Raw genomic sequence first — 26146 nt, forward strand, 5'->3', positions numbered from 1 at the left:
TTTAACTTGTCAGTCCTGCAAAAATCTGAGACATTAACTATTTTACTTCTACATGTCTCTTGTAAAGAATTCACTTAACATAACTTTTCTAGTTTCTTTTTTGTTTAAAGGATAAATGGGACTGTTGAGGCTTTGCCAAGACACACAGCTCTTGTGTTTCATCTTATTTTGATGTTGTCTTTGTCTAGGCTGTCCTACTAATTGGTGAGCAAGGAACTGCAAAGACTGTTATAATCAAAGGTTTTATGTCAAAATATAACCCTGAAAGGCACATGACTAAGAGCCTGAATTTTTCATCTGCAACAACCCCATTAATTTTTCAGGTATAGTAGTGATTAGTCTTCTCATACAAGATGGTTGGATTCAGAAAATGTTCTGATAATTTGCCAGTAGAATGCTTCTGAAAGTGATTTTGAACAATAAAAAAGTACCTGTTCAAATGATCCAAATGTTCTAACACATGATTTAAGACTTCTGTAAAAAAAATGTTTCAACTTTTTTAGTAGCTATCGAGCTGTTCTTGGACTTCTACAATACCATGCCTGTTATTTTCTTCATCATATTATGTTTTTGTGTCAAATTTATCAGTTCTCACTAACTGCAAGAGCTGTTGGATTTCACTAAACACCATGGGTAAAATAAGTGCTAACCACAACAATCTGTCATTAAAAGTGTGCTGTTTGCAATTTAAGTTCCAGTCATTCCAATTACTCATTAAAAAAGTAACTCATGCAGTGCAGCTGCTCTACATACAATTATGAATGCTTAAATCCCAAATTGCACTGCCTGTCCAAATTTCTACCAAGCTAATTTGTATTACTTCAAGTGTCTTTAACCTCCTGGCAATATATCTGGGGACTCTTTTTAATGCAGTTTGGTATGCCAGGCCAAAGCACTATCTGGGCTGTAAGTGCTGTCTATAAGTTTGATGAATCACCTATTGTTTGCCTGTATAGCATAGTAGAAGCTACTAACATGTTATAGAATATGCAGACATGTAATTTTGGTCTAAATTTCCTTAGGACTTTTTTATTCTCTTTATTTGGGTTATAAACAAAAAAGTAACGTATTTTTATAAAATAAATGTATATTTAATTGGTGACAGGTGAGAGTCTGATGATCAGGACATCTGAAATAGATGTGCAAGACTAAGTCTATTCTCTGTTAACAATTTAGATCAAAACATTCTGTTATGACATGCTTTAAAATTACTCTAGCTTCTTAAAATCTTGGTCTAACAGATGCCAGTTGTGTAAGAAGGCAGGAGCCTAGGCATAGTATAAGAATGCAGATATTTAGGTTTATGCTGAAGAATGATTATGTATGGTTAAATGAACTTTAACTTAGGATAGAGTAAATAAAAACTGGGCCTTAAGAAGAGCAGAAAATGGAGAGAAGATGAGCAGAACAGTAGTGGCAAGTCTACAGTTAGGCAAAATTATCTCATTGAATGTATTTATAGATGCGAGTTTAATTATCAGTGTATGTTTTTATGAAGTACATTGATACCTGCTGGAAAGGTGTTCCAGAATTGCATCTTTAATTTAATCTTTATTGCTAGCAGTCAGTAATTTTGCTGATGAATGAATTAAATGAAAGAAAAATTTGAAATCTATTCAGATTTATGAAACTGTTAGGCATGGTTGTCTACTGTAGACACCAGCCTAGTGCTGTAGAAGTTTGGATTTAAGACATTCTAGTTGAACTAGTGCAATTACCTCCAGCAAATGCCTTGTCTAAAAATCACTTAGTAAAATTCTGTGTTAACAGAACCATCAATATGTTTAAGTGATTGAATCGTGTTATGAAATGAAGTGCTCTTTGTGACTATGCTGCTAATTGTTTTTTAACAGCGTACAATAGAAAGTTATGTGGATAAACGCATGGGCACAACTTATGGTCCACCTGCAGGCAAAAAGATGACAGTCTTCATTGATGATGTGAACATGCCCATAATCAATGAATGGGGAGATCAGGTTAGTTTGTAAAAGAAGAAGACAAGGTTTTCTTTGTTTTTATGCTACACTGTAAAATTGGCTTCTCAATCATTCAGAATAGGGTGAATTTGATATGTACTACTTTAATTTTAAACAATCTTTTAAGACCCTATCTACGTTAATTTGTCAGGAATTGATTGAAACTAAATATGCTGACTGCAAGAAGTAGTTTGAGTACTCCTTAGACCATGCCTGTGTAATTTTAGTAATTTTTTTTAACAAAACTCATTTTAAAATTAAAAATAAGAAGTTCTTGGCACACAAACTGTGATAGCAAACTGACATTGTGGGCAATAATTAAAATACCATGAAACCTGGGAAGTAAGAGATGTCTGCTGTCCTTCAGACAAAATGGAAGCAAACTTTATGTATATTGACAAAGTTGTTCTGAAGTATATTTCTTTGGAAACTAATGTTAGACTTTCTAGAGAAGTATAGCTATAGGATGTACTCTCTGTGGTTTTTTTTTGCTTATCAAACAGATATGTAGGGTATCCCTTTATGACTAAAGAAAAAGCATTCTTTTGTATGAACGTTATTTTATGATTTCTTGAAAACTGTGCTTCTGATTGTTACATAGAGAACTTATTACAAATATTTTGTATCATTTGCAACATGCATAGATGCATTAGTGTGGGCTTGATTAGAGCAAACTGGAAATTTTGTGTTGAAAGGGAGAAGTGTTTCCAAGAGCAATGGAAATCTTGCAGCATTCAAGTGAGAATAAATTGTCATATGAATGATTAGTTTTAAACGACAGTTCCACTCTACTCCTACGATTTTTTATCCATAGATTTCACCAAATGTGCTTATTCCTTGCAGTGCATTTTTATCCTGCAGCAAATAAACAGTGGTTTAGGTGACAAAATAGTGTTATGCTCTTTATTAAGTCTTTCAAACATATGTTTTGTATTTCATTCAGTTTGTATAATATGGTTTTATATAAAACCTGGTTATTTTACAGGTCACTAATGAGATAGTTAGGCAAGTTATGGAACAGAAAGGACTGTATAACTTGGAAAAACCTGGTGAATTTACCAACATTGTGGACATTCAGTTTTTGGCTGCCATGATCCACCCTGGGGGAGGTCGCAATGATATTCCACAGAGGCTGAAGAGACAATTTTCGGTGTTCAACTGTACTCTACCTTCGAATTCTTCCATTGACAAAATTTTTGGTAAAGGGAAATAAGCTTTTTATCCATCCAGTTTTTAAAAATAGTAGTTGATTTTTCCTTACCTTTCTATTTATACAAATTATTGTTAAAATTGATGCTTAATTCACCTCTGATTTGTTTACCAGCACATTTTCCTTCAGTAATCACTCCCCACCTGCAACATCATCAATCTGTAAGTTTTTCAGGTCCAGTCACACCTCTGAATCTCTTGGTATGCTCAGATTTAGTAAGAATGTCATGAAGGTGTTGTTCTAGTGACAATGCTGGACAGTTGCTCAGGTGCCACTGCTGCTAAGAATGAGCAACTAAAGACTAGACTTTCACAAAGGATGGCTTCATACTGATTTCAGCAGCAGATTAGCTATTCAAGGCCAGTGCAAGCTATTTTGGGAGTAAAAAACATTTTAACATGCGGTTAATTAAAAGCTAAATCATCGTTGAGTTGGTGGCGGAATGGTGTTAAGATTGGCTGAATTAAGATTTGAATAAATACTGGAAAGCCATTTAAAAAATTTGAAAAGGTTTTGCAGATTGGAAAAAAAAAGAAACGGAAACTTCAGGTAATTATTGCTCTTGATGTTGTGCTAACATGCCTTTGATTTGGCAATCTTTTTTTCACAGGTGTAATTGGAGAAGGACACTACTGTAGTGAGCGGGGATTTTCAGATGATGTGAAGAAAACAGTATCCAAATTGGTTCCACTGACACGCAGACTGTGGCAGATTACCAAACTAAAAATGTTGCCCACACCAGCCAAGTTTCATTATGTCTTTAACCTTCGAGACCTCTCGAGGATTTGGCAAGGAATGCTGAACACTACATCGGAAGTGATCAATGAACCACAGGTAAGTGCAACACATCAGTGACCTTGTTATAATTAGTGTAGGAAAAAGGATAAAGAGTCTATCTCAGCATATGAATTTATTTTTTTAAAAAAATTGCAGCTTCAGTGGGTTTCTTTGAGGCAAAGATGTTTTAGTCCAGCTGTTATGGTACCAACTCAAATGGCAATTGTGCTCCAAAACAATAGAAAACCCATTTATTTTATCACAACAGTTTGCTTCTATCTTCTTTTCCTATTACTGACAAATACTAGTTTATTTGAAAGAAGTGAGAAAATAAGTGAGAAGCAATGAACTTACTTTCACCCAATGAAATTGCTCATATATGGATTAATAAATTGAATAGTTCCTCCTCACTGTTACTGTCCTGAGACTTTCAGTCACTACCTAATTTCTAACAAATAGTTTCTGTCTTATGGTTTAAAAGGAAGAAGTAGTAACAAGTATTTGCAATAATTTTTTCCATAATCATCTTTCTTCCCCTCAAATATAATTTCTAATTATTTTAAGGAAAAGTAATTTATAGTTTTAAGCTCTGAAACAAGTAGTGCTGGAAAAGCAATGTTTATGGTAAACTTGGAAAATTTGTTAAATGTTTGGCTTATATAATCACTTCACATACAATGTGCATCTCTGTTGAATAAGCTCCTGAATTCTAAAATTTAGACTTCAGAATGGATTTTAATTTTTGCAGCAAAAATATGGAGCACTTAGATTATTATATCGATCTATATATATGTATACACACAGACTAAATTTATGTCTTTTGAAGTGTAAATATCAATTGGTCAAAATAATATTATATACATTTACTTATTAGTTCTGACACTTGACATAGTATGTGTCGTTTGTACAAAGTGCTGTATGCTGAACAAAAGGTCTTCAAGGAGTATCTGGGATTTTTCCTACTACTGTACAGTAATAGTATAGGATTAAAACCAGTGCTGCTGGTTTTGACAGCCTGATGGATCCTCCTTATTCATCCCATGACCAGACTGAGGGACTTTAAAGGTGTGTTGAATTTGGAGATAATATAAACAGGGATATAAGGGATAATATAAACACTTAAACTTTTTTCTTCGTTGTTCTCTAACTACTTTGGGTGTAGCATTGGGAGTGATATCTGTGTTTGTTGTGAAATGATTTGTGCCATGGTGCTTATGCTTTCACCCATCTTCTGCTTTATGATCAGTTAGAGAAATGGTTTATCAACAATACATAAACATGTTAACTGGTTTGGATATGGTTTTAGGGCTGGGGAAATAAAATCTTCATACACGTCACTTTGGAATGCTAGATTAAGACTTCTTATATAGTTAACTGAATATAATTTTAAATTGCTCTTGGGCAGAATAAGAAGATCAAGGTATCTCTCCTGAAGTACCCCCCAAATGCTATTTATTTTCTAACATTAATGTTATTTTTAAAAAAAGAAATGAAGGCAAAGCTTTAAGGTTGTTATAGTTTCTTTGCAAGCCAAATGAGTTCCTCAGCACTAGAGAGACATAGAGCTCTTGGGGTGTGTCTGGCAGAGAGCTACAAAGCCAGTTAAGGGACTGGAGCACCTCTTTTAAGAGGAGAGGCTGAGGGAGCAGGGCCTGTTCAGCCTCAAAATGAGAAGACTGAGGGGAGACCTCGTCAATGTCTGCCAGTATCTGAAGGGAGAGCATCAGGAGGACAGAGCCAGGCTCTGGTGGCAAGCAATGGGACAAGAGGCAGAACCCAATTCACAGGAAGTTTCATCTGAACATCAGGAAGAATTTCTTTACTGAGAGGGTGGTGGAGTTCTGGAACAGGTTGCTCAGAGAGGTTGTGGAGTCCACCTCACTGGGGATATTCAGGAATCATCTGGATGAAATTATGTGGCATGTGCTCTAGGATGACCCTGCTCATGCAAGGAGATTGGACCAGATGACCCACTGCCATCCCTTCCAACCTGACCCATTCTCCTTCTGTGATTCTGTGAAATGCCTTTTTTTAATTTGTTTTTTAATGTAGGTGCTGATAAAACTGTGGAAGCATGAATGTAAGTGTGTTATTGCTGATCGTTTCACAACCTCGGAAGATGTTAATTGGTTTCACAGAGCTGTGGCAAAACTCATTGAAGAGGAATTTGAAGATCCAAAAGCTTTGCTAAATCATGAAACAGACGCATTCTTTGTTGACTTCTTAAGGGATGCACCTGCAAGAACTGGTAAAGATTGACTCTAATAATCATGGAAATGACAAGACTAGGCAAGGGGATGTGATAATAATAGATACTAAGAAAAATATGCCATAAAAATTCATACTGAGTTTATGCATCAAAAGTGATTGTTTTGTCTAGTGTCTTTGAAGGTAGTCTGTTACCAGCTGTGGAACATTTTTATCTTAATGGGATTTCTAAATCTGTATTGTTATCCAGGTTGGCTGAATGAAAGTCTTGCTTTCATTTAGATTGGTGTGGCAGAAAGACAGAAATACCAAATCATGAGAATGAGTCTTTGTTACTCTAAAATGATGAAGGAAGTGTGTTGTGAATGACATGAAATAGTGGGGTTGCAGTACTAGATAAAGGATAGCAATGTAGGTAGCATGTCCTAGAAATATGCTAAAAAAATAAAAATTGGTCTCTTGGCTAATCCAATACCCTTTAGGAAATAACTGTGACATGATTTTGTAAAAAAAATGGAGATTAATTCAAATTTTCCTGAATGTTAGTTAAACCTCTTTAAAAACCCGCATGACCTATACCAATACCTTTATGTCTTTCAAGCAAAAACATGGTGTCAGTGACCTCATTAAATGACCTGACAATATTTGTCAGTTGTTGCAAAAGAAAAGAAAAAAAGAATACGTTAGTGTTTAAGGGAAGATTGTTGGGTGATTCAATTATCTGTGTTGGTATCACTGCAGTGATGGAGAGGGGGAGCAATAAGAGACTGGCATGAATGACCAATGCTATTTGAACCTTTCCTTGAATAATTGAAGTAGACAGAAGGCAGTGAAAAAAAGTAGTAAAAAAGGATAGGTTGTATTTAATTGAAAGGAATCAAATAGAAGTAAAAGTAAACTGATGTAAAAAGAAAATAATTACATCCCTAAATAACTTGCTAAACTTCATCAGTGTAGAGAGGACTGAAATGTAAGTCAGAATGCATACTGAGAGGATGAAGAGTGATCTTTAATGCAAAAATTTAAGTCCATATTAGAAACCATTATGTTGAACTGAAAAATAAATGTAAAATTATAAATATCTTTCTCAAAATTATTTGCCTTCTTGGTGACAGATTAAACGTACCTGTCCTGTAATGTGCCTTTTATCATGGAACTTCATCTAAATACCAAGGAGACTCTCACATAGAAATGCTGTATTTTGTCCTCAATAGGTTTGAGGACCTATCCTAAATCCTGAGCCTTGAGAACCCCCTTTCTGTTTTTGGCTTTAAATGAAAAGAATAACTAGTGTAATTTTGTTTTATTTATAAATGGAATTTAGTGCTTCCCATTATGGTGGAAGTATAAGAGCTGGACCTTGATTTCTGAGCTCTTAAATATATAAAAAATTACGTCTGACATTGACTTCAAAGGGTTCTATGCTCAGATTAGTAATATATTTACTAGTTCTACATAATCTTTTTGTCTCTGGGTTATAAGACCACATTATGTTTGTCCCTGAGAGAAATACCTGATGACTTAAATCTAAGCTTCAAAGGAACTCTTAGTGGTGCTAGTGATCTCAAGACCCTCCACCTATTCAAAGGTGTTTTTATCAGTTGTTTTTGACATTGTTATTTAGTACTTGTGGTTATGAATCTTGAGACTGAGCAAGACTTTAAAATAATACATTTTGCCAAGTGCCTCTCTAAGTAATGGCAAAGTCTGCCCTTTCTTAAGTTATGTACTTGATCATACTGTCCTTGGACATTAATAATAAAACTGTAGGTGATATAATTCTCTTAGATGTTTCAAAACTGTAAAAGTTTCACTGCAGTTTAACTCCTTGATGTATTTCCTAGTTACTTATCACCTGCTAATTTTTTCAAATGTCTTATTCAACTTGTAAGAAATTTATTTCCATCTGGAATGCTCCTTTTGTATAACCAGTGCTTTTAAAGGTTGAAATAAGAAGTCAGTTGATTACATTAGGCTTTAATGTAGAGGAGTGTTCATATGAAGAAACAATATTGAGATAAAAATTCTGAAATTAAGGTGAATTCAAACAAACAAAAAAACACAATATAAAGGGCAGCTGAAAGAGAATGAATAATCTCTGTATTTTGAGGGAGTAAGTTCTGTGGTACAATGAAATTTTCTTAAACTGTGTTTTTATATATGTATTTTTGGGTTTTAGGTTTTTTTTTTTTTCCTTTGAAGATGCATGACTTTCAGATTGGTGCAGTGGAATGGAATTGGAGAAAAAACTTGAAACAGAAAAAAGTTACAGACACTCTTCTAAATACAATATAGTTTGATTGGGGGTTGTAGTTTTTTCCCCTGCCTTTCTGTTGCTTACCTTCACATTGGCTTCTAGTGTTTTACTAATCCTTGGGGAAATATTTATTTTACTGGAGTGAATTATTTAATTGATTTTAATTATACCAATTAGAGATAATGTTCTGAATTATATATTTCTTCAGCAAGTTAGATGACGGTTAGCAAATATAGATCATGAAATCCTGAAACTAATTGAGCTAAAAGTATGTAAATAAGAGAAAAATTGTACTAGTATTGCACTAGTATTATTTGTGAGGAAATCCAAACCACCAGCCAAAAACCCCCTGATGTCTGCTTGCTGGCACTGTTCCAATGAGATTTGTCATTTATTTATTAATGAAATATTGTCTGGATGAGAAATGAGATGGATTGAAAATTGGCTGAATGGTCAAGCCCAGTGGTGATCAGTGTCTCAAAGTCTAGCTGGAGACCAGTAACTAATGGTGTATCCCAGGGGTCAACACCGGCTCCAGTCACCCTTCATCCTTCCTCATGCAGTCATTAGTGGTCTGTGCACCCTCAACTCAGTTCCCAGATGACACAAAACTATGAGGAGTGGTTGATAGGCCAGAGGATGTGCTGCTTCCCATATGGACCTTAACAAGAACTCTTTTTGGTCCAACAAAGGGAAGTGAAAAGTCATGGACCTAGGGAGGAAAGGTCGCACATACCAGTGTATATACTGGTAGTCACCCATCTGCAAGCCAACATTGCAGAAATAGACATGGAGGTTGTGGTTGACACCATCCTGAAAGTGAACCAAGAATGTTCCCTTGCAGGAAGAAAAAAAATAGTGACATCCTGAGCTGCATTAGAAGAAATGTAGCCAGCAGGCCAAGGGAGGTGGTCCTTCCCCTTTTTTCAGTACTGGTAAGGCCACACCTGGAGCGCTGTTTCCAGGTCTGGGCTCCCCAAAACAAGAACGACATACACTGGATAAAATCTACTGAAGAACTAACTTGAACATCAGTAATCACTTATTTTCCTTTTTGTTTTTCCTTTCTATTTTTTTATTTTTTTATTTTTTTTTCTTCTACTGTGACAGCCTGGTACAGGTTGTCCATAGATGTTGTTGAGTCTGTCTCTTTGGAGGTATTCATAAGCCACCTGAGCATGGTCTTGGGGAGCCAGCTCCAGGTGGCCCATCTTGAGCAAGGGATTGGACTGGATGACCTCCAGAGGTCCCTGCCTACCTCAACTTTTCTGTAATTTTATTTACTGTAAGGAATCTAGCTAATGAAGGCGTGTCACCTTTCAGCATTATTAAGGTTATCAATGGCAAGGTGAGGCAGCAGCACTGTTACCTCCTTTCTTTGAGCGTTGACTTTTGCCTTTCATATCACCGAAGGAAACAAATGTATGCTAATTCACAGTGAATATTTTTTTTGTGGCAGTTATTAATTCAGGGATTTTTTTTTCTAGTGCAATTGTTTAATCAATTTAGACTGTTTTTCTTTTACAGGAAAAGATTATTTTCAGTTTTTAATTGCAGTATTTGTTTACCTTCATTCTCTGGTGCTACTTTTTTTTTTCCTAGCACCTAAGCAAGTATTATTTTTCATCATTCAAGTTTCAGATATAGAGAAGGAAGGCTATTTAGTTATTTTTCCTCATTTTGTCTTTAAAAATTAAGTAGCTGAAATTACCATTTCTTGCAGGCAGTGTACTCAGCAGTCTCATATGTACGTTTAATATATAATATTATGTGTAATAAACCTATTTCCGGGTGGTGAAACTTCTAGTTATCTTCACTTACTTATCCCCTCATTGAACCTCTGTAATTATTTAAACTGCTAAGGTTTTATGACTTGCTTTTTGTTCTAGATGAAAAACCAGAGGAAGCTAATTTAGATATTCCCAAAATCTATGAACCAATCTCCTCATTTCATCAGCTACGGAATTGTTTAAATAAGTTTTTACAAACATACAATGAGAATGTTCGTGGTACTGGAATGGACATGGTTTTCTTTGAGGATGCTATGGTTCATTTAGTCAAGGTACAGTCTTGCTGGGTTGCCATTTGTTGTTGTTCACTTGCCCACATCTCCTTTGAGTAGAGGTATGCATGAATCAAAATAAATTACTTCTGAAACTGCAGCAACTAATTTATTGCTAGCAAATATGGGATCTGACACTCTGTGACTAGTTATTGAAAATTATTTAAAACTTCAGAAAACACACCATATGGAACTACTGTTTTATACATATCTTTTATGTTTGGTGGGATCATGGTGCTAGCTATTCTATTTCAACCTTCCTTCTTCTTAATTCTTATGAGAGCCCTTCCTGTCTTTGGAATGAGTCAAACGAAATTCAGGTTAAGACATAATTGGTTGCTTCTGAGGGAGTATGCACAACAGAGTAAGAATTAATGTAGTTCAAAATTCTTTTGCAGACCAACAGAATGCACACTACTTTTAAAGTTCTTTTGAATATGTATTGGAACTGACCGTAACTTTTAGCACAGCACAATTTGATATGATTGTTCACACAGAATAGGCCTCATACAAAGGAGAGCCTTAAAAAAGTTTTTTTTACACTAGAACACCTATTGTCTCAGTTGAATACTGAGGTTTTCAGTATTTCTTGTAATAAATTATTAAGAACTACATTATTAATTGCATCATTCCCCCCAAATATAATATTTAATATAAAAAATTAGATTTAATTATAGTGGACAAACACATTGCAACTGCAGTTTTCAAAATTTTTGGGTGAATTCTTGTTATTTCAGAAAAATTAGTAATTTTCTAAGGTTCACTGCAAAATCAATTATGTTCTGCTATGGATTTCTTTTGATCACACTTAACAATAAGTTTCTCATTAATTCCTAGGAAAAAACTGTATAAGTTTAGGATGTAGTAATTTTTTTTTTTCACCTGTCAGCCACCTGCCATCAGGAGTATCTTTTTTGGGGAGCTAGATGGTAAATATTTGTAATATTTGCAATATTTGTAATATTTGATTAGTCTTTGCTTGGATAAAATAAATAGGTAGTGTTTCTATGATTCTGGATTCTTGAAAACAGGAACAACTCTGTAGACCTGAGACAGCTTCTAAGAGAAAGTGAGATAGGCACAGTTGAGGTAATGCCTAATCTGATCTGACATAATATGACTTGAATGAGTTAAAGCTGAAGGATATTTTATACAGACACTAAGGTTTCCAATTAACAGCTTGTGTGCCTCTGCTTGGAAATGATCTAATAGCCATTATTGAAATTATCAGTGATATTGCAAGGGTGTTGTGCAAGTTAAATTTCCTTTCTCTGGTTAAATAATAAAGAAGCTTAGAGTAAGCCTTCATACTAGATTTTATTTTTCTTATGAAACATTAACCTATGGAAAATAACAAATGCATTACACTCAATATGCAAAATAAATAGGTTTAAAATTAGAGGAAATTGGCACGCCTATTTTTAACTGAGAGGCAAGGTAAGTAAAGAAGTATCCCAGGTTGCTTATTGACCTGAGGGAATTCTGGAGTCATCAAAAAACTGTTCAAGATAATAAAGAGAACAGAAGCTAATCCCATGCATCATTGCGTGTCCAGAGGAAACCAGCTGCTAACCAGCTGGCTGGTATTATTGTGTCTTTGAGAGGGAATTGGCTCTGTTCTGCTCTGGTTATGTATGCAGGCTCTTCTGGGTACAGTGAGGGTTTGTCCACTTGCAGCTGAAGAGTTGTGAAGAAAGTTTGTCTGCTGTACTTAAAGACATATTTTCTCAGCATCAGGTAACATCTACCTTCACCCATGTTTCATGGCATTGTTTTTTTGGCAGTGGGACAAGTGCTGTATGCAGTTCACAGTTACTGCTGAAATTTTTTTTTCTCTGAATTATGAAAGGTCTGTTTGTTTACGTTGCACATTGAAGGGAAATGTGGAGCAGTAGGATGCTACTGCCTTCTGATTTAAAAGACAAATAATGAAGTGGGAAAGAAATGTAGGTCTAATTGGGAGATGTTTCACTGTGATCAAATATTCAGACTTGATACTGTGTATTTTTAGTCAAGTAAACAGAAATATAACAAGTTTCATTAAAAAGGCAGTATTACTACCTTTGTCCTGAATTTAACATGCCTGGGACATCCTGACTTTCAGGTCACAATGAAAGGACCTGGTGAGATGAGTCTTACCAAAGTTATCCAGAGGTCATAGTACTGAAGAAATTATTATTTTCTTCCCAATTTTGATAATCCCTTATGCTATGATCACTAAGAAATCACAGCTGAGTTTTACTCGCACATTGTGGGAGATGTAATTCTACTGGTAACTGAGCATACACAGTGATGGAATCAAATGCTTGCTGTTCTATTTGATGGGTCAACAGTAAATACTGCAAAGTAAAAATGTCCACAGAATATATTAATAGTTATATAGAATCCCTTAATTAAACAACATTTTCATTTGTTCTTCATTTCTAATATAACTTTATTAATGTGGTAGCACAGAATTTTTATATGTGTGACTTCTACAAATTGTAGCAATAAATGCCTGGTATATTACACAGATTTCTCGTGTGATTCGCACTCCTCGTGGAAATGCTCTCTTAGTTGGAGTTGGTGGTTCAGGAAAGCAGAGCTTGACAAGACTGGCGTCCTTCATAGCTGGCTATGATATATTCCAGATAATGCTGACAAGGTAAGCGTTATCTAAAATTAAACTAATTAAGTACTTTGTGTTTTAGCTCTTCCTATAAATAAAACAAGCTCATATTCTCTGCTTAACGTAGTCTGATCACCATCACCTGGAGTGGAAGGACATGAAAATTCTTTGAAACTTACTAGATTTACTTGATTTTCTACAATTATTGTGACTTTTTACTGTCTTTGGAGTAGGAAATTATTTTGTGTCTTTCACAGAATGAGAAAAAAATATTAGTGGTGTCAAGTAATCTTTCAGTCTTTACACAGTACATTAAATGGTACTGAAAATATTGTTAGGTGGTTAACTGTCCAAAAGGCCTTTATTAATTCATCTTGTAACAGTAGAAATGCTGTCATCTGAAGAGCTTGAATATTTATTTATCCCTGCCTCTAATTTGGTAGACCTTATGTATATATTAGTATCTTGGCAACCTCTCCAAGTACATTTTTGCCTAATTTCATATTGTTCAACCCAATGTGGTTTCTTTTGAAATAACTCACAAAAGATAAAAGCAAAATATATAAACTCTTATAAGAGTGCCTCAGAATGAATACCTCCCCAACTGTCTGTAGGACAGGTCAATTTTGGCAGTCAAATAAGGTGTCATTTTAAAGAAATGGAGTGATTTTAAATCTTTAGCAGGTGTGTTGGCTGCATAAGAAATTGTAGATTCACATGTGGGAATGTCCCTTGGTGTAGGTTGTGTCAGAGTTGTCAGAGGATCTATCTGAAATAAACACCTTTTTGCCTTAAGTTCCAAGACATTGCTTCTAACTTAAATTTGTTTGTTTTTTTTTTTTAAGAGAAGGGTATTTGTTCAAGTAACTTTTTTTTTTTTTTTTGGTAGATCATACAGTGCTTTAAACTTGATGGAAGATCTGAAACTCTTATACAGAACAGCAGGACTGCAAGGCAAAGGCACCTGCTTTCTTTTTACAGACAATGAGATCAAAGATGAGTCTTTCTTGGAATACTTGAACAATGTTTTGTCATCAGGAGAAGTAAGATGCCTTCTCATGATCAATTTTCTACTTTTTAAAATTTGTAATTCTGAAGTAAAGAACAGAATTTATTTGAATGTTTTGTTATAAGTCACAAGGTACACTTTCAAAAACTAGAACTCAAGTGCTTTTTGTCATTAAAGTATTATTAAAAATGAATGCAGTCTTAAAAAATCTACAAAATCCGAAGTTAGAGTGAGAGAAGCTGTCTCAAGAGACAGGAGAACAGCTTTTAAAAAAATAAAATTGAGACTTGGGAAATATTACTCATGTTTTAAAAAGTTATCTGTTGAATTAACTTTTAGTGTACAGTTAGTTTTTGTATGATAAATTTATGTCCAGAAGGGATGAGATGGACTTAATTTTTTTTATTTACTTATTTATTATTTCAGGATTATGTTTCAGAGTAATTGCTACTATTTATTGGAATATAAAGAGAAGGAATCAAAGCCACTTGAGGGCAGGGTTTAGCACGTTAGATTTTAGTCTATTTAATGGAATTACTTCACTAAAACTTCTTGTTTAAAGGAGTTGATGGGTACTAATAACTTCCATGTCCAAGATGTATATCCCTTCCTACAATGCTGTGTATTAAAAGAACCTTATGCTACATCCTCTATTTTTGATCTTCTCAAAATCATGAAAAATCTTCTTTCTTCCCAAAGGTGTCAAACTTATTTGCACGTGATGAAATAGATGACATCATTAGTGACCTCATTCCCTCCTTCAAAAAGGAACATCCACGAAGACCTCCAACCAGTGAAGCTCTGTATGACTATTTCATGACCAGAGTCTGTCAGAACCTTCACGTAGTTCTTTGCTTTTCACCAATAGGTGAAAAATTCCGAAATAGGGCCCTGAAGTTCCCTGCCCTCATTTCTGGATGCACTATAGATTGGTTCAGCCGATGGCCTAAGGATGCTCTGGTGGCAGGTACATGTAGGTTTTATCTTTGCAGACACATAGTTTTCTGATCAATGCTCATGTAGTTGTTTTATTGTGTTGAGTTTTGCCAGAAGAAACTTAATTGATTCTAAAATTTGATGTAGATATTTTCTTCTTTAAAGTCTGTATTAAGTTATTGAAACATTTCTAACAGAAGAATGGTTTTGAACACAGTTTGAAGAAAACTTCCCTGTGAAGATGTCTTAAGAGCATTTGTAAAGAAGGCAATGATGCTACTAAAGAAAGATATTATTTGTGAATGTGTCTGTGATAGGGCATTCAGAGGAAGGCTGTGATTAACCAGTTCCTGGTAGGTAGCAACTGGGTTCAGCGTGAAAAAACAGTTGCACACTTTAGAGATGAAAGAATGGCAGATCCTTGGCTATACTTTTTACTGAAAAGTGTGGAAGAATATTCAGAATCTGATGGTGAAGACTAAAGAAGTCTGGGTTTTCAGAAGCTGAGTGAAAACCAAGATGATACATGCTGACTTGTTTTATAAGCTGTTTTCTTAAATATTTACTTACATTTAGGTTTTTTTCTTTCTTTCTGTCTTAAGTATCCGAACACTTCCTGTCCTCATTTGTTATGGACTGCACTGCTGATACAAAGAGGGAAATTGTGCAGTGTATGGGCTCATTCCAGGATGGCGTGGCAGAAAAGTGTTCTGATTACTTTCAAAGATACAGACGTTCTACACATGTGACTCCCAAATCCTACCTGACCTTTATTCAGGGGTATAAAACCACATACAAAGAAAAGCGTGCTGAAGTGCAAACATTATCAAACAGGTAAACTACTCAGGTTACTTCTGTTTTTCTGTAATTTTCCTCCCCAGGTAGGTATATTCTGATAACACTTAATTTCAGTGCGTGGCTTTTCTCTTCACACAGCAAAAAAGGGCGTTTTTAATTCCTAGAATTATGTGGAGGTGTAACTTATTCTAATTTTGCAGTTATTCTTGTCATATAAGCTGAAGACTATATATATTTGGAGGGGGCAAGAGTAGTGGTGCATGAAAAATAGAGGTAGAGGGCATATAAGATGAACCTGAATGATACCCGTGTGTTTTTAAAGAGTGAAAGAAGCAATCTACATGTAATTTCATAGTATATTGATAATAGTATTTAATTTGTCAGGCAGCAACTTTTGTTTTCTTGCTGAACACTTGTAACCTCCTGTTATGAACATGTAAGGATTATCCTTAGTGGTTTTGTGAGCACAGAGCCTCACTAAGATTCCCAAGCTTTTTACTTGTAGATTATTAAAGTTGTTTCGATAAACTTATTCCTATTTTCAGATGCTTAATTAAACCAATGATATCTATTTGTAGATATATCTTAATGTCAGGAACACCCAACTATAATGTAAAATTAGCTATTAGTGTATCACTTGGTATTGCCCTTTAGAAAAACTGCCTTCTCAGCTTTGAAAGAGCTGGAAATCTTAAAGAAAGCCTTAAACTGTTTTATTTCACTTTGAAACATTCTTTGTCTTCAAAGTCAAATTGAGTTTGAAGCCTGTAGTTACGTTAGGGGTGAAGTCTTGTAAAACAGAAGGTCACTGCTCTGTTTTCTACCCTCAGATTTACTAAGCTAGTTTACGAAGTCCAATTTCTTCCATTTAAACTTAGTTGGACTGTCGGAATTGCTTTTTTGGGGGTTACACTTTGTCTTTTCTCCTGTATTTGTTCAGCTGTCCAAGTACTGCACAGCCTTTGCAATAGCAGCTTCTATAGAGGCCCTCTAAATTTGTCTGAGAAATCCCAAATGAAGCATTTTTGATAGAAAAATAACACTATTGAAGGGGCATTTTTTAATGCTGAATCAGAGAAGCCTTAACTTCAATGCTATTTTTCTTTTGCTCACTTTTGTTTGGTCTTGGTTTCTTTTCAGTGTCCGCTTCAAATAAGAAAGACTGATTGGTTATAATTTTCAGAATTTTGGTAATCAGAAAAATGCTCCCTGCTGTACAGAACTCAGTTTTTTGAGTATTGGCTCAAGAGGGACAGTGATATTTATGGAACCATGTAGGATTTTTATGCAATGATAAGGACATACTGTTTGATTAGAAGTGGGTAAAATTTCAAGCCGCAAACTTTATTAATGTATTTTATTGTCCAACTTATTGATTCTGAAGATATTAGAAAGGTGAAAGTTCTTGTCCAAGTTTTACTTTTGGTGTTGCACTGGTTTGAAAAGCAAAACCAGTGAGACTTCAAGTCAGTAATACAATTTTTAATAGGGAAGAGAAAAAAAAAGAAAAAACCAAAATACATGCAATAATAAAAATAAAACCACTGACAGAGTCAGAATACAACCTGATACCCTGTCAGTCAGGGTGCTGGTGCAGTTTTCCTCCAAAGGGTCCAGCGATGATGTGGAAAAAGCCTGGTTCTTCCTCTGGAATGCAGTGGAAAAAGGCTGCCTTTGGTGTTCTAAACCTCAGTTTTTATCTAGGTAGGAAAGGCTTGGCTCGTCCTCCTGGCTGGAGCATCTCCCAATGGGATGATGTAATCTTATCAGTTATACAGTAGGACTCAATGGCCCATTAACAGAAGATACTTCCCACAGAGATAAGGATGATCACCCTTCTCAGATGGTAATAAATATGTATCTTGTATTGTAAACCAGGACAGGTGGAAAGCATATTTTGCAATTATTCATTTTGATTGATGTGATTCATTCTATAAATGGAAAGTAGAGTGTAAATTGCATAGTGAATGTGATGCTTTTTATTTTGATTTTTAACTTCAGAATAAATACTGGTCTGGAAAAATTGAAAGAGGCCTCTGAGTCAGTGGCTGCTCTAAGTAGAGAACTGGAGGTAAAAGAAAAGGAACTTCAAATTGCCAATGAAAAAGCTGACATGGTATGTACAGCTTTTAAAGTGTATTGCTGTTTGATCTTTTTCTCCTTTTATTCCTTCTATTTTGAAATGATTAATCAGTTAAAATGAAGTTAAATGTTGGAAAGAAAGGATTTTGGAGAAAATGATCCTATTTGAGTTTTCTGGAATTGGGCAGATATGATTTTACAACAAAATGTTTTTAAACTATGGCATGTGGGTTTTCTCACATTCTAGGTATTGAAAGAAGTTACTGTAAAAGCACAAGCTGCTGAGAATGTGAAGGGTGATGTTCAGAAAGTGAAAGACAAAGCCCAAGCTATCGTAGACAGTATCACAGTTGACAAAGCCATTGCTGAAGAGAAGTTGGAAGCTGCCAAACCTGCTTTGGAAGAGGCAGAAGCAGCCTTACAGGTAGTACTTGGACCATCTGTAATATTACCACTAAGAAGGTGGATGTCTTTGAAATACAAAATTGCAGGTACATTGCATAACTCTTCACTTGACAAAAAAAGAAATATATGTACTTTGAGGCATTTTAGGTTCAGTTTTGTTTTTCTTTTTTCACGTGGATGCCAACCCCCACATAGTCAATTTTAAGTAAAGGACAAGATTTAACCTTCTTTGAAACTGATATATCTGATGTAATTGATATAGCACGTGCTGTAGGTTGATGTTGGACTAGTAACTGAATATTGATACTATCGTTAAATAGCTTGTGTGCAATGAGTGAAGTGCTGTCCATGTAAAATCAGTTGGAATTCCATACAAATCCAAACCTTCTATTTTAAGTTTCCACAAAGAAATTGCATTTTCAGTAAGTTTTCTGTTTAACTATTTTCTATCTTCTTTAAAAAAAATATTTTATTAGGAGTTGTGGCATTACTAAGACTTCATTTCCTTCACTGTGCTTTTCTTGTGAAGCTTTTATAATAGAATGCCCATATATTTGAGGTTAAAAATAGATTAATATTAGTTGATATTGCATAATATTTATCTTTATGTCTGCTTAGCTGACTTTATAGGAGGCTGTGCCTCAGGAGAGAGGCACAAGATTTTTCTCTGAGCAGTAGTAGTAGTAGAATCTTAAATATACCTGTTAGATGCTACCAGGGAGCTCACATCTCAAGATACAGAAAAGTATGAAGAAAAAACCTGAAGGATAGACAAACCTCAAAGGGTTTTATGTAGATTTACTAAAAATTATAGCTTTCAATTTGAGGGGCTGCCAGTAGTTGTGGTGGTTTAAGACTGATTTGAAGTAATTGCATGATTAGCTTTGAAATCTAGTGCAGAAAAATTTTCATGGATCTTCTGAATGTCAGACTCCAGTTTGAGTGAGAGATGTTTAACAGTCTCTGACTACCATGATACTTAAAGGACAGAGTGCAAAAGTCTAAATGAAGGTTGATGACCTGATAGCTGGGACGAGTGAAATAAAGGAGAAGGTTTGTATTGTAAGACCCTGATATATAGCCACAGGAAAAAGGATAAAGAACTAGCAACAGCAAAACAACAAACACTGTAGTGGGCAAGCATTCTGACAAGTGAAAAAATAAGCAATATTAATTACTCACATCTGCAGTATAAAGAAGGCACCAGTATCCTGTGTCTGGACCTCTATCTTGTTAAAGCTTACTTTCTAATTTTGACTAAAATAACTGAACCAGAACAATACTGCTCTTCTTGAAATGTAGGGTTCTAATAAATGAAAACCTGATTTCAAGAAAAAGCAATGCTGGCATTACTGTAAAACTTCTCAATGTAAAAATGTACTTGGGCTTAATCATGAAATTCTTGAATTTTCTATAATAAATTACTTTGCCTATGTCTAAAGTGGATAGGTAGACTGTCATAAAAAGAGACCTAGTAGAATGTGTGTATGTATTATCAGCATTAATTAATTAATTAATTCATTCATTCATTCACTCCCTTGAGAAAGAATCTTCTCTGTATGGGTGTGCAACTTTCAAAAAAATGAATCTCATAGTCATTACAGATTTTCAAATTCGAGCTAGGGATTCCTATAGTAGAATTCTGCTCACAGAGTTGATAAATGCCTACTAAAATATTTGCTAAATAGAAAGGTCACTACCCAGATTAAAAAAAAAAAAGTGATTAGCTATTTCACTCAATTTTTAGCATATTTTAAGAATGATAAATGCGACATTAAGAGAAAGGTAGGTGCACAACATCTTATAAGCATTTCTAAACATCTGAGAATATCTAACATAGTGATTTTAGTTTTTAAAAGTTTGAGTAAGAATTGTCAAAGTTCAGTAAAACTTTGTTGCACTTGGCCCTGTAATAAAAATAGCACATTAAATACACAACTATAGACAATATAATAAATAAATAAAATTTAAATGTAACAATTTTACCATAATTTGTACAAAATTTTACCAAAAAAAGCTGAGCTTAATTTCCCAACAGTCACTAAGAAACACTGGGTAAAGTTTTCACACAGCTATCTGGGAAAACTGGTGAATTATTTGGTGCACACTGAACCTCAGAAGCAGCAAAATATTGAAGGGAAACAAAGGGCTGGCAAAGGGAAGGAGATCTGGGTAGTGTGCAGTAATTTGAAGTCCCTTTATTGAAGTATAGTAATTAAAATCTGTCGTCATGAATTCCCAGTGAGGTGTGTGCTAGGCTAGAAGCAAGGTGTCATAACACTTGTAGTAATCTGTTTCTTACTGTTTGGGCTGTCATGTATTTGGACTGATTAAACTTCCTGTGAATGAGCAAAGCTTTTGCTCACAGTTGTGTGTGTGTTGTAGGAACTGCTCTGCCTGTCAGCAGTTCCCATTGTTTCAGTGGTTTCGTTGCTCTGTATGTGGTGCAGTAGGCACTGCTGCTCAGATAAATTCTTCTCTAAGGAGACATCTTCAGTAGACTTTTTTGATAAGTCCTTTCTGATTCATGATGTAGAGTTATGAGTTACAGTGTTAGACTTGCACCCTAGGCTTATCTACCCTTACTTAAGAGGGCCTAGGTTTTCATACCTTATCATAATTTATTTTTCTCAGAGGCCTGCTCCTATACCAGGAATATTCCTGGTAAGATGTATTAGAAGGTATATACATATACATCACCTTCTCACTGGTTTCCTTAATTTACCTTCATTTCTGCACGTCAACGAAAAATATTTCCTTTCTAGACTCAGTTTCTGGTCAATGTGTTTGCATTTAAAAAACAAGTAAAATTTAAATATATTTCTGGTTTACTCTTTTTTATTGTCAAAGCAGTTCATGGTTGTTTTGAGTTTAAGGTGCTGCTGTGGAGGTGCTGTGCTGAGATTTCCTAGTAGCCGAACGGAGTTACTAGTGAAAATCTGATTTGGAGGGTGCTTCTAGCTTCATGCTTTTTTTTAGACGTGAAAATAACAAATATTTTTTTTCTCCCATTGGTGAATACTGTTGGTGAGTTTATGCTCCATGTTTGATTACCTAAACAGTAACAGTAATTGCTTTGCCCTTTGTTTTAAATTCCTAGACAATAAAGCCTGCAGATATTGCCACTGTCCGCACACTGGGTCGACCTCCTCACCTCATCATGCGTATCATGGACTGTGTGCTGCTGCTCTTCCAGCGTAAAGTCAACCACGTGAAAATTGATCAGGAAAAACGCTGTACTGTCCCATCCTGGCAAGAATCTCTGAAGCTGATGACAGCAGGGAACTTCTTACAGAGCCTACAGGTGCTTGTGCCACTTTTTTATTTTTTTTTATAATGTAAGAAAGTAAGGGACAGTATTTTTCTCTGGTGTTCGTAGAAGAACAAATGTGCAAGGGAAATCACATAATAGTTCTGAAATATTACGGGCTTAAGAATAAATATGCTAGAATGAAATAAGCTTTAATCCTTCTTGCAAAGACATGCTATAAATCAATTATAATTTTTCCTAAATAAGGCAATGAAATTGTTTTAGGTGACAAATGACTCAAAGCTTTAAGCATTTGGTTTGGATAGCCATTACTTATCTGTTTCATTAAAGCTGATAAAAACCATCTTTTTTTTTCTGGTATTTAACTTTTCATTAATTTTCAACATTGCAGCTTGTGCACTGGCTTGGAAAAGCAGAGATGCTTATTAGGATGAACACAACCAGGACTTTTAAAAATGTCCTTTAAAAAGTCCATATGGGATTTTTTGGTTCACAGCATTTGTCTAGGGAAATGGAAACTAACTAGTAAACATATCCCTTTTCATAACTAAAACTAATAATATTATGATTTATCTAGTTGGAATAAATGGTGTGTTTTCCTGGTCCACTGAGTGTTGTCATCCCTGATTTCTACACTTTAAGGTTACTTAATTTGCCACTGGTCTAGTAGGAGGCTTGACCAGTTTTATGTGGTTGGTAGTGGCACAGATGTTATTTATGTAGTATTCACATTTCATCTACTTGTAAAGGTTTTTAATTTTCTGAAGGACTTCAACATTTCATATTGCTTGTGCTCAATTAAAGCTATTTGTGCTTCAGGGAGCAGCTATTTTTCAAGTTTTTCTGGGAGAGGGTTTCATTATACTTTATAAATAAATTTGAGGGAGAAAATGGAGAGCTTTTCAGGGGGAAAAGGCAAAAGATATGCTTTCTCGAGAAAATAGTAAAAATGCATTCCACTAATTAGACAAGGTAATTTAAGGGTAAGATGACTGGCTTGCTCTTTGAAAGGACTGTCTTGTAGAATATATGTCTTTGATCCAGAGTTTAGCCCTTCATTTTCTTTTTGAAAATTGCTAAAACGTATTCTATCTTAAGCAAAGTGAAGTTTCAAGCAAGACCTGTGATATTTTGAAACAATGATTTGCTGTGTAACAGCAATAGTGAGTGTGAGATAGCAAAGATCATAAATGAAGGCAAGCTTTTTTCTATTTTGTAAGTATATGTAACAGTGGAATGACTTTGTAAAGGTCTCAAGGATGCATGAGACAAATAACATCATGTTAGTTGTTTGTAAGTAACACTTATGATCTCTGTAGTGTTCTTTGTGTTCTGAAACACGTTTATACAATCTACACTTATTACATATGTTTTGTATCTTGCACTTTTACATTTTATTTTCCCAGCAATTTCAGAAAGACACAATTAATGAAGAAGTGGTAGAGCTTTTGAGCCCTTATTTTGAAATGGTGGACTACAACATTGAGACAGCTAAGAGAGTATGTGGGAATGTTGCTGGCCTTTGCTCATGGACCAAAGCTATGGCAGTATTTTTTTCCATCAACAAAGAAGTATTACCTTTAAAGGTACATCTGTTAGTCAGTCAAAGACACCCTTTGCTTCTCATCCTCAACTCTTTGCACTTGAGGATTTAATCTGTGGGAAACTTCATCTGCCTTATTAGAACTGGTGCTTCCCTCTGCAGAAACTTATTATTTTGAACACTGTAATTCTACAATAAAATATATTTCAAATGTACTTCCACTCATAAGTTGTCAAAATTATGAAAGAGATGGTGTGGTTTTATGCTTCTTGACCCCTACTGAATAGAGTTAAAGCATGTGTCATCTAGTTAAGTGCACTACTTCAATTGCTCTACGTTAATTTTGAATTCAGTAGAAAAAAGCCTTGAGATTTGTTCCTTTTAATATTCCAGATCTCAGTTCCTAAGAAGATTGTACAGAGACTCTTTATCATTGTTATGTAGAGGAAAAAAACTGGCCTAAGTAGTTAGAATGAAAGTCAGGAAGAGCATGGTCAAGCACGTTTAACAGAGAATAGCTTGTATTATAATAGGAATGACTGAGAGGGGAGCAAGATTTGTCTTTTGACCTAGCATATAGGTCAATTTGGTTTGGACAAATCAAGTAGACTTCTAAAGGCATCATTCTCTTCTGCAAGCCTGTCAGACTAACTTTTGTATCACATGAAGAATGACTGGCATTCCCAGAAGTATTTTAAATTTTTTTTCCTAATTGACATTAAACCAACTGCTCAAGTGCAGCTATCTGAAATAAGAATTTAGTTTGTTGTAAAATTCAAATAAAAGCTCTTGTTGAGTGATGGAATCTCTACTGAAGAGTTTGATTTGGAAATGTAGTACAAGAAAAGTTTCTGAAATATAGCAAATGCTTTTAAATTCTCAGTGTATGAATACACTTTAATGTTTTTATGCTCTGTAGGCTAATTTAGCAATTCAGGAGAGACGCCTAACCAGTGCCATGCTGGATCTGCAGAAAGCTCAAGAAGAACTGGGAGCCAAGCAAGAAGAATTAGATATTGTGCAGGCAGAGTATGAAAATGCAATGAGAGAAAAACAGGTGAACTGCCCTTCACAGAAAAGAAGTTTCTGCTCTTGCTTTAAGGAACACAATGTGTCCTTTCATTTGTACTATTATTCCTTGAAAAGGTTGTTGATGGACTGCAGATAAGAGATAGATAATATTTGAATATTGCCCTTTTGTGTCCTACCTCTCTCCTTTGCCTCTGATCCTCTTCCCTCCCACCCCCTCAAAAATTATTTTATTTGTATTCTTTGTTCACTGCCCACTACTGTAACTTCAAGTTTCATGTATGCTATATTTGTATAATGTATTTGAAATTCTCAGTAGAATTCCCCAGAAGGAATAAGTATCAAAAATTTTACACACCATTCAACAGCTGCACCAAAATAAAAATTAAGAACAGAAGTATTAAAAAAGAAATACTGAATTGTGTTTCTGGGAGATGTTGATAGTTTGTCCTGGTATATTTTTTCCGTCTTATTTTCCTTACTCTACATGGTGATAGAGATGTTTGAGAATATATTTCTAATCTCTATCTACTGGTTTAATGAGATGTACAGATTCTTCTGGCCTATCAGATATATGACTGCAAACAATTTTTGTTGGTGCATGGTTTTCTCTAGGCTTTGCTGGAAGATGCTGAGCGTTGCCGACATAAAATGAAAACTGCCTCAAGTCTTATAAGTGGTTTAGCAGGTGAAAAAGAGAGGTGGACAGAACAGAGTAAAGAATTTGCCATGCAAACCAAGAGATTAGTTGGTAAGTTTTTATCCAAACCATTGAACTTTAGAAGCGAGTTGTTTAGTTGCTTCAGTTTAATGGGTAGTGAAAATGAAAACTTTTTGAAATGTCAAACTTTTCCTTTGTATCTTAGATCCCTGTCTCAAAAAAATTAGGGTAATTGTTTTAATCCCCTTGCTAAAGCCCTGTTAGGTGAAAAATAAAGCTAAGCCTAAAGTTCATCTTTAAAAGGAAAAGATAATGGAATCTGTGAATGTGGTGGCATATATTTGGTACACTAAAATTTTAACTTGACTGATGTTTGTAGGTAACACTCCAAAGAGAGTGATATGTTAGCAAGAGCCAATAAAATGTGCATAACTGAGAATATATATAGAGGTGAGGAAGACTGATACTCAGGCACTGACATTTATATATAAAAATCAATATTTTTAACTGAAGTTACTAATGTTCATAAAAATTTGCTTCTTAGAAGGTCATTATTATTTTTTAAATCTGCACTTGTAAACTAAAGTACTTTGTAATAAATAATTGGTTCATTAGATCAATAAATTAAATTTATCTCATCATTTACTGTGGGCTGAAGTTTCTTCTCTGCCTTTTACCTTGAAAGGTTGCAAAAAGCAGCCTTGTTGTATAGTTTGGTATTATAGTAACTAGGTTATATTTTATTTGCTGGTATAATATATACATGTGTATTAACTTATTAAAAATGTAGGATTAATTCCCCACAGATTAATCCTATTTGTTTTACAGATAACTTGAAAATGTCCAAAAAATATTAGGGCTCAGTATAAAAGTATGATATCTTCTCCAGTTTAAGTCTTGCATTCTTATTTTGCAGGTACAAAACCCCCTCAAACTAAGGTATCATGAAATTTAGGGAGGAAAATTTTGAAATTGAACAGAAAATTAAAAGTTGTCATATTTAATAATGATGTCTGTGACAGGTTTTATTGCCAGTGCCCATCACTGTAATTGATTTACAATAATGTAATTGAATTAGTACTTATAAGGGGTTCCACATCCCCCATCCCCTCCCCCACCCAAGGATACACGCACCACATTGTTTAAGCCTGCTCTTGTGAATGCAAAAGGAAATGTTGGAATTAAAAATTTGAGTTAGTCCTCTCTGCCATGTCCTGCTTGTGCAGAATCTGGTGTTTGGAATAGCCTTAAGTGTGTGTTGAGTTGACCTTAACAAGCTGCCAGATGCTGATGTCTTGATTCCTACAATTGCAT

General features: G+C 34.8%; 1 protein-coding gene across 1 annotated transcript in view; it reads left to right on the forward strand.

Annotated features, from left to right (window-relative positions):
* Window positions 1-26146, forward strand: part of DNAH5 (dynein axonemal heavy chain 5) — a 118255-nt gene that overhangs the window by 68901 nt on the left and 23208 nt on the right. The window contains exons 48-63 of the mRNA XM_062499711.1: window positions 189-323; window positions 1854-1976; window positions 2962-3175; window positions 3797-4020; window positions 6016-6211; window positions 10318-10490; window positions 13004-13134; window positions 13988-14141; window positions 14807-15074; window positions 15646-15877; window positions 17843-17957; window positions 18171-18347; window positions 21429-21632; window positions 23006-23185; window positions 24062-24199; window positions 24787-24922. Of these exons, the coding sequence (XP_062355695.1) occupies window positions 189-323; window positions 1854-1976; window positions 2962-3175; window positions 3797-4020; window positions 6016-6211; window positions 10318-10490; window positions 13004-13134; window positions 13988-14141; window positions 14807-15074; window positions 15646-15877; window positions 17843-17957; window positions 18171-18347; window positions 21429-21632; window positions 23006-23185; window positions 24062-24199; window positions 24787-24922 (2800 nt within the window). The remainder of the gene's footprint in view (window positions 1-188; window positions 324-1853; window positions 1977-2961; window positions 3176-3796; window positions 4021-6015; window positions 6212-10317; window positions 10491-13003; window positions 13135-13987; window positions 14142-14806; window positions 15075-15645; window positions 15878-17842; window positions 17958-18170; window positions 18348-21428; window positions 21633-23005; window positions 23186-24061; window positions 24200-24786; window positions 24923-26146) is intronic.

The sequence above is a fragment of the Cinclus cinclus genome, chromosome 1 (genome assembly GCF_963662255.1).
Source record: "Cinclus cinclus chromosome 1, bCinCin1.1, whole genome shotgun sequence".
Classification (NCBI taxonomy): Eukaryota; Metazoa; Chordata; class Aves; order Passeriformes; family Cinclidae; genus Cinclus; species Cinclus cinclus.